Raw genomic sequence first — 8,674 nt, forward strand, 5'->3', positions numbered from 1 at the left:
GAAAAGCTCCTAGGAAGCGACACGACCGCCCCCCCTTCTCCCAGATAGTCTGTGCCCCGGTTAATAAAAGAAGCGTTACGATAAAAACGACTTTTTATTTCATTCATCTTTCACAATGATTGTGTTGACACTGACGATCTCGCATGCTGCTTCGTGCGCGGCAGTGACTGTGCGGAGGGGTGCGGCGTTTCCCGAGTGGGCCCTTGGCAAAGTCACCCCCAGGGCCGGGGCCGGGATGGAACCCCGGGCTTCTCCGCCTGGCGGCAGCGGGGCCGGACACAAGTTTCGGTGAGCCCAAGTAAAGCCTTTCACCGCGGCTGACCGGGGAGAGACGGCAGCGGCCAGGCAAATTGTTCCCGTCGGACTGGGGGCAAACTTTGGCAGGCGATTCGCGCCTCCTGCTCTGAAATATAATTGCAGTGAACGAGCTCTTTCGCAAATGCCAAAAAAAGCTCCTCGCCCGATCGCCTGATTCCCTCGCAAGTCCCTGCAACTTGACTCGCCCCGTGCCGTGGCTTTGCAGCCAGTATCTGCTCTCTCTTCTAGAGTGTATAGGAAGATTTTTTTCTTTCCTGAAAGTTAAAAGCAGTTATACAGAATTTGGATCCAGATGTCACTAATTTGCAATTGCTCTGGGACGCAAGCTGATATAGGGTGCTCGGGAAAGGGCTAGCCCTGCCTCTGCCCAGCGCTCTGGGAAGTGAACTAGCGGTACATGCAAGCTGCAGCCTGGCTAAGGCAGCCTAAAGTGAAAGCGCCACGGAGGGGCTGGCGTGTAGATTCTGTACTCACATTTTAGGGTGCTAAGAAGAGGCTTTCTCAGATCTAAGCCCATGCAACAGGTTTTGACATCTCCTTTCCGGCTAGGGTGAACAGCTGCTCCCGTTCAGATTCAACCGCTGTGGTTATGAGATGGAAGGAGAGGAAGCAAAGTCAGGTATATCCCTAATAAACGTGGGGTGACAGAGCGCGGCAGCGGGAACGCGGGGTGGGGGGGGAGCAGCTCAGACCTCGCTAGCGCTTTTCTCTTTCGCCACGGTCCACATCGCGGGAGAGAGCGGAACGGCTCTATATTCTCCTTCGCGAAAGGCACACGGTGTGTGCGCAGAGGTCGGGAGTGGGAGAAGGGATTTGTGCTTCTCTCGCCGTTTCTGCTCAGAGTAACGTTTGCAGTGGATCGGTTCTCCCGTCCCGTGACCGTTCGCTACAGCTGCAGCTGCGAACTATACAACCGCTTAGGTTGGTTAGGAAGCGCTGAGATCGGGATGCTTTCGTTTACAAACAAGCACAGTTTTAATTCTGCAGAAGTCGGCCGGCATCAAGGCACTAAGCGGGCGAGGGCTCATTTTGTAAAGGCGGGGAGGGAGGGAGAATCATGCAAGGCGGCTTGGCGGACCCGTCACCAACATCCCCGAATTGGTTTTAAACGAATTTCAGCTGCCGCTCTATTGCCCTGCAAAGGAAGCCTCTATTTTGCGTCCCCGGGGGATCCGGGGCGGGAGCTGCCCGCTCTCCATTGCTTCTTTATGGCAGCACTCGGGAAAAGCCCGGACAGGTAGGAGGACATGCAGCTTCCAAAGCAGAGTGCACTCGAGAAAATATAGACGTACACGGCCGATACGCACAGGCGTCCGGACACGGTGGGAGCTGGACGCGGGTTGATCCGCTGCCCCCACCCGCCTCCTCCTGCCTCCCTCCCCCGCCGCATTTCGCCTGGCCGCAGCCCTGGCGCAGCTCCTCGCCGGGAGCCGCCGCCGCCGGGCTGCCCGCCGCCGCCCCGGCCTCGACTTCCCCTGGGGACGGCCGCTACGCTCGCCCGGGCCGTCACGGAGGCTCCGTCCATCGGCCGCGGAGGGTCAGGCTGCGAGGCGGGGAGCCGCAGCCAGGTCTCTTGTGGCTTCGCTAAATCCCTGACGCGCCGGAGCGGCTAAAAAGGTACCGTGGCAGGAACCCACAATTGCAGAGACCTCTCCTGTCAGGGCTGCAAATGGCGTAGAAAGAGCTCGTGGGATTAATTATTATTTCCCCTCAGAAGGGGAACATTAAAGGCCATGGAAACTGCCCTGAGTCTGGGGCCGGGAGGCTCCTCCCGAGTGTCTTCACCTGGGCGAGTCCCGGCGCCGCTCCGGCGGTCCCGCCCGGCCGCGAAGCCTGTGCGCCGCTTCCGCGGAGGCACCGCATCGCTTCTCTCACCCGCTCATCCTGCCCCGACCTTCCAGCTTTAATGGTCTCTCTCCTTCGCCTTTCACTTTGTGTAGACCGAAAAGGACGGGAAGGATGCGGTTCCCTGCCCCGCACAGTCAGTAAACTAAAACCGCGGTGTGCAGTGGGCACGCGTGGGTGATAAGGGTCCGCTTAATCACGCGAAGTGCCTCTCACTTTTACACGTGTCCCTCTCCTGTACGAAACACCCCGACACGCTCCTGGCAATCACGTAGAAATAAATGCCCGGCGTCCAGTGATCACAAATGCCAGCGCCCTGCGCAGCGGAGCGTGGTGGGGCACGGCCGGCGATTAATGGAGAGGCAATCCTTCCCTGGTCCTGTATCATCATGCCTCCTCCTAGCTCCCGGGCAGGTACGATCAGCGTGTAATGGGATCCCAGGTCACGAACAGGGTCTCTATTGTACATGAGAGGCCCCTTCCCTATAAAACTCTCCCGCAGTTGTTACTGGGCGTTGGGGAGGGGGGTTAAGCTAACGCATTTAGAAAGAAGCCTTCTGCAAGGGCCGGAGACGGGTTTTTCTCCCGGCCGCGGGTGCCGGGGATGGCAGAGCCCGCGGTCCGGGGCGGCGGGGCCGGGATGGGGCAGCGGGATCCAGACGGGGCAGCGGGATCCAGACGGGGCAGCGGCTCCGTCCCGCCGCGCCGCAGCGCCCTGCGGCGAGAGGCAGGGGCCCGGGCTCCGCGCTCCGGTGCTCCCCCTCTCCCCCGATGGGCGCCTGCAGCGTCAATCACGGCGGAAATTTCTCCCTCGCTAGCTAATATCTCAGCTCGCAGGGCCGCCTCTGAGTGGATCTGAGCAATCTGTCAACCCAGCCGGGGAGCCACCTCAAAACAGATCGGGTTACCCCTGATTGACAGCGTCACCATGGCAAATAATTTGACTAAAACTATTGTCTTCTCCTGGCAGTCCCCGGGTCAGATAACCGGACCAATCACAGCGCGGATAATCACTTTTCATGCCAGCTTAGAATAATATTATTAAAAAAAAAAAGGGGGGGGAGAGAGAGAGAGAAAGAAAGGGGGGAAAAACTCCGAGAGGGAGAGGAGCGAGGGAGCAGGGCTTTACCACTATATTATGTGGGATCTTGCGGCGGCGGGGGGTGGGGGGGAAGCAGGGAGATCCCAAACCGGCGGCCGAGGGAGGTGGGGGTGGGAGAGCCGCGGCCGCTGCGAGCGCTGCAGATAGGAGACAAAAGAGGCACAAAGTTACTCTCGCAACTTGGACTTACAAAAAGGAGGCGGCCGGGGGGAAAAGCCGCCCGCGCTCGGGCTCCCGAGACTTTTTTCTTCGCTCTTCACCTTTTTTCCCCGGCTCCCGCGGCCGCTTCGGGGCCGGGCGCCGCCGATGGCCGGGGCCCCCCGCGCCCGGCCGTGACGCCCGACCGGGCCCCGCCGGGCGCCGCCGCCCCGGGGCCGGCCCTGCATGCCGGGCGCTGCCCGCCGGCCCGCGCCGCTCCCCTCTATGCGGCCGTAGGGTGCGCGGCGGGGCAGGGCTCACCATGTCGATGCTCCCGACTTTTGGCTTCACCCAAGAGCAAGTGGCCTGCGTCTGCGAGGTGCTCCAGCAAGGCGGCAACATCGAGCGGCTGGGGCGGTTCCTCTGGTCCCTCCCTGCCTGCGAGCACCTCCACAAGAACGAGAGCGTCCTGAAGGCCAAGGCGGTGGTGGCCTTCCACCGGGGCAACTTCCGCGAGCTCTACAAGATCCTGGAGAGCCACCAGTTCTCGGCGCACAACCACCCCAAGCTGCAGCAGCTCTGGCTGAAGGCGCACTACATCGAGGCGGAGAAGCTGCGGGGGCGACCCCTAGGGGCGGTGGGCAAGTACCGGGTGCGCCGCAAGTTCCCGCTGCCCCGCTCCATCTGGGACGGCGAGGAGACCAGCTACTGCTTCAAGGAGAAGAGCCGCAGCGTCCTCCGCGAGTGGTACGCCCACAACCCCTACCCGTCCCCCCGCGAGAAGCGGGAGCTGGCCGAGGCCACGGGCCTCACCACCACCCAGGTCAGCAACTGGTTCAAGAACCGCCGGCAGCGGGACCGCGCGGCCGAGGCCAAGGAAAGGTACGGCTCCCCCGGCTCCCCCGGCGCCCTCGGCTCCCCGTCCCCGCCGCTCGCCCCGCGCTTCCCCCTCTGCCCCAGCCCCGGCTGCGAGGAGGCCCGCGGGACGGCTCGTCCGAGAGGGGCCGGGCTCTCCGGGGCAGGGGCGCCCAGAGAAGCAGAGGCGAGCGAGGTGGGCGCTCGGCGAGGGCGTCCGTCCGCCAAAAATAGCCCCAGTAGAGGCGGCCGGGACCCCTTCCCCGCCGAGATCCCACTCCCCGCACAGCCGGCGCGGCGGCCCCGGGGCAGCCCCTTCGGCCGGGGACGCTTCCCACGGCCGGCGGCGACTCCCGGTTAAGCAGCGCGGCCGCCTCCTCCCCGCCGCAACCCGGCGCGGAGCCCAGCCGGGCGGCAGGGCCGGAGGTGCCGGTGCGGGTCCGCGGCCCGGCGGGAGGGGCCGGCAGCGGCGGGGCCTGAGGGCGAGGGCTCCGCGCAGCTCGGAGCGTGTCCTTGAGGGTTACCCCGGTGCAGAGGGAGGGTCTGAACGCTGTAAATGGGGGGGTTGCAAAAACTGCTTCCAACGTCGGCTCTTAGCGTGAGGCGGGAGACCCGGACAGGGACTGACCGGAGCAACCTCTTGCCTCGCTCCTTAAATTGCAATTCGTATTCACTACCCAGCAAGGTGCTCACGAATGCGTGCTAATAGATGTATATTCTTATACAGAGCGTGATTCCGAGACGGTGTTTTTCTCGTTAAATGGAGTGAAGGGACCATTAACTGCCGGACAGAGGTTAATGCCTACATCCTTGGTTATTCGGGATGACTTTTCCGTCAGCAGTCCCTGTGCCTTAGAAAGACGGTTTTGAAGAAGCAAAAAGCGTCTTCTAACTGCACAATGGCTCCTCACTAAGTCGCTGAATTGCCCGGTCCATACGGATCTGATCGTAGGGCCTGCGCCGTTAGTTAACGGATTAGAAATCTCCCGTAGATTAGTACCTTCGAGGGGAGGAGGTTTTTTGGGTTTGAGGTTTTGGGGTTTTTTTTCGTTTCTACCTATAATGTGTTTTGGAAATGGCCAGCGCCGGGGCCGCGCAGCTGTACAGCCCGGCAGGTTCGGGCTCCGCACAGATTTGCTTCGTACATTTCCCGAAACGGTGCTAGTGCTCTAATTTTCCTTCAAATCCCCGCAAGTGTTGGGTTTACGAGATGTTAGAGATCCTTTTTATTGCTGATAGCGGGGACTCACCTTCAAATATCGAAAGGAAATGAAGGTTACACTTATTCCATTCTTTCTTTTTTTTTCCCCGAGGAATCAAATTTTAAAGGTCTCCAGAGACAAATAAGATTTTTGACATTGAAAAATACACTCAACCTAATATTACACTCCAGGCGTTGGAAAACAGACCGTTCATGGGATTGCCATTCACTCAAGCAAACTTGTTGAAACAGAGCTTTCTTGTCTATTTTTCTTTTTTTGGCACCAAGTGTCTCCAGCCACATCCTGCAGCCCTTATTGAGGAAAAACCGTCACCGCAATGGCTTCACTTCTCCCGACCAAATCCTGCAGGATAGGGCCCCTCTGCCAGATAGTGTGTTTCAAAGCTTCCGCAGAAGCTTTTAAATAGACTTGCGATGCCTTAAGTATTTCAGGCAGGGCTGTGTCTAAAGTATTTCTACGAGGGTTATATCTAAAATCCGCATTAGCCTTGACGGGACAGCCGCCCTCACCCCATCTTGCCCCTCTCATTTAAAAAAAAAAATAATAATTGTGTGTGTGTGTGTATATATATCTATCTCTGCAAGGCCTTGGCCAGCCTCCAGCGATTTCTCGGTATTTACCCGGTGATGAATTTTGAAATTATGTCCTGCCTCTCCGAGCCGGCTGCCTCTATCGGTAGACGCACCGGCGGTGCCGGCTCCCCCCCCGGGCAAGGGGACACCCGGGCTGCGCCCTCTGCCACCCGAGGAGGGATGGAGGGATAACAGCAGGCGTGCGGAGCATTTCCCGAGAGAGCGGGGGAAACAAGCGAGTCAACTCTCTTTGCTTTCCTTATCTTCCATATTGGGCTATGTTTTGAGCTTTAAGCTCCGGGCGAGGGGGAAAAAAACCCATCCAGTTACTTAAGCAAAAGCCTTTCCCGCCTGACACAAGCCTGGGAGGCTGTTCTGCTGCACAGAGCAGTCCTGCCTACAACTCGCCATGCTTTGGCCTTCCAAGGAGAAATCACGGCCGAACTTCTCTTCAGCTCCAGGAGCAGTTTTAAAGTTAAAAAGCCTTTTTTTTTTTAATGTCTTCCTCCCCCCTTTCCTTCCCACCCCCTTCCTCCCCACGCTGTGCAAACACTTTTGGAGGCAGAAAATGACGTTTTGGCAAAGTGACACTTTCCGCTGGGCTAGGGGGAGACTCTGTTTACAAGCTCGGCGGACCTTAGACCTTTGTGCCAGATGAAGAGGCCTTGGAGGTTTGCAGAGTTTGTAAACCTACTGTTTCTGCACTCCCCTCTGCTCGCCGCCCCCGGGAGCCAGCTCCCCGCCGCCCCCGCTCCTGCGGTGCGCGCCCTGGAGCGGCGGCCACACGGTGATTTCCCTCCCTCTTTTGTGTTTCCTATAGGGAAAACAACGAGAATTCCAACTCCAACAGCCACAACCCGCTCTCGGCGTCAATGAACGGGAATAAGACAGTTTTGGGGAGCTCAGAGGACGAGAAGACGCCATCAGGGACCCCGGATCACACCTCCTCCAGCCCCGCACTGCTGCTCAGCTCCAACCCGGGGCTGCAGCCCCTGCATGGCCTGGGCCACCCCCAGGGCCCCAGCGCCATCCCCGTGCCCAGCGCCGACCCCATGCACCACCACAGCTTGCAGGACTCCATCCTCAACCCCATGTCATCCAACCTGGTCGATCTGGGCTCTTAAAACCGTGTACACGCTCCCTCTGTTGCACCAGCCCCCCTTTACTCTATGTTTTTCCTTTTTTTTTTTTTTTCTCCTCCTTAATCTTACCAGAGACTTTGAAAGCAATGACAAACTCCTTAGTGGATGTGTTGTGCCCTTTGGCAGCAGGCTGGCTGCAGGTTTGGAAGGTATTGGACTCGGCTGTGGGCAGTGATGTTGTGAAAAACCTTAAGGGTTGCTTAAAGGTGGTCTCAGGCGAGTAAGGACTGTTGGACAGGAGCTGTGATTTTCATGGCTGGCTGTAAGGTGGTTCGGTGTAGCAGCTCTTTCCAGCCTTAACTTCACGAATCTCTTGGTGGCATCACTTGATTGGGCCGGTCTATGTGGGAAGAGGCACATTATAATCTTTTATTTTCGGGGGGTGGGGAGGAAAGGGGAGCGCAAGGCCGCTGTTTCCATGCCTGTTTGAAAGTTACACATTGCTCCCGTTATTCTATTGTAGTTATGTATCCGTGGCAGGTGTACGATGTACAATTTCAACTAAGAATACAAAAGTTGTACTCAAGTTATAGCAGCAACACGCGCTCTAGGCAGACTCTGTAACCTTCTTGTAGCTGATGCTATGCAGAGAGACGGCTTCTTCAGCCTTGTCCATGTGGTGCTTTCGCCATTTGCTGGGTGGGAAAGGAAGTGATGGCCCGGCTCCGGCACCAGAGGAAGGCAGGGGCAGATTGTCCCCTCGGTGTGCAACGAGGGCAGGAGCGGGCTTTAAAAAAAAGAGGAATTGCTGCTCAAATTTAGACCTAAACGACAGTATCAACCGCAAGTCACTCACCTTAGTTTTGTTTATTGTTTATATTATGTGAATACATTCTTTGGAAAATATTTCTGCTTTTATTTTATAATAAAATTTAGAAATCTAACTCGGCGTGCAGTTGGTTCACTCGCCCGCGGGGTGTTTTCGGGCTCAGCACCGAGCGGAGCAGAGCGGACGGCCCGGTGGCTGGGGCTGACGGCGCTCGGCCTGGGGAGGCAGCGGCCACCCGGACAGTGTCGGCCGTCGGGGGCCGTGGGGGGGCCCTTTCCCCCCCCTCCCCCGGGACTCCCCCTCTGCCGCCGCAAAGGCAAGCTGTCCTCGCCCCCCACCGCTCCCCGGGCCGTCAGATGCCCCCCCTGCACCTCTGCCCTGTTTGGGGTACCCCGCGAAGCAACGCCCGGGCACGTCGGGGGCCGCTCCGGCCCGGCCCGGGGAAGCGGCGTGAGCCGGGGGCAGCTGGCGGCGCCCTGCGGGAGCGGGGAGGCAAAGGAACGGGGAAGGACAGGCGGTGCGGGCCCTAAGGGGAGCGAGGAGGTCGCCCACCTGCTCCCACGAGGGCACGGCCGGGCAGGCTGCGGGCTTTTCCGCCCCGGTGTCCGCAGGCCCCGGCAGCAAGTCGCCCCCGCCGCCCCCCCCGGCCCCAGGGGCGGGCGCGCGAGTTGAGCCAGGTCCGGCACGGCTGGACTGCAAACGCCTTTCCA

The 8,674-nt window shown here is 59.2% G+C and overlaps 1 protein-coding gene and 1 long non-coding RNA gene across 2 annotated transcripts; one reads left to right on the forward strand and one right to left on the reverse strand.

Moving 5' to 3' along the window:
• Window positions 1-93: 93 nt before the first annotated feature.
• LOC129204651 (uncharacterized) lies at window positions 94-3,588 on the reverse strand. The gene is made up of 3 exons (XR_008576462.1): window positions 3,456-3,588; window positions 793-899; window positions 94-572 (listed from the first exon to the last, which is right to left on the reverse strand). It is a non-coding gene; the product is annotated as an uncharacterized LOC129204651 (long non-coding RNA).
• On the forward strand, window positions 3,430-8,005 carry SIX2 (SIX homeobox 2). Its single transcript, XM_054820994.1, has 2 exons — window positions 3,430-4,285; window positions 6,874-8,005. The coding sequence occupies exons 1-2, from the start codon at window positions 3,726-3,728 to the stop codon at window positions 7,175-7,177; spliced, it is 864 nt and encodes a 287-aa protein (XP_054676969.1). The 5' UTR covers window positions 3,430-3,725; the 3' UTR covers window positions 7,178-8,005.
• Window positions 8,006-8,674: the final 669 nt, after the last annotated feature.

This window comes from Grus americana, chromosome 3 (assembly GCF_028858705.1).
Source record: "Grus americana isolate bGruAme1 chromosome 3, bGruAme1.mat, whole genome shotgun sequence".
Lineage (NCBI taxonomy): Eukaryota > Metazoa > Chordata > Aves > Gruiformes > Gruidae > Grus > Grus americana.

What these genes read in the sequence shown, in the direction of transcription:
- SIX2 (XM_054820994.1), top strand. Translation starts at nt 3,726, where the DNA reads ATGTCGATGCTCCCGACTTTTGGCTTCACCCAAGAGCAAGTGGCCTGC. An exon ending in GCGGCCGAGGCCAAGGAAAG is followed by an intron (nt 4,286 to 6,873) that starts GTACGGCTCCCC and finishes TGTTTCCTATAG; the next exon opens with GGAAAACAACGAGAATTCCA.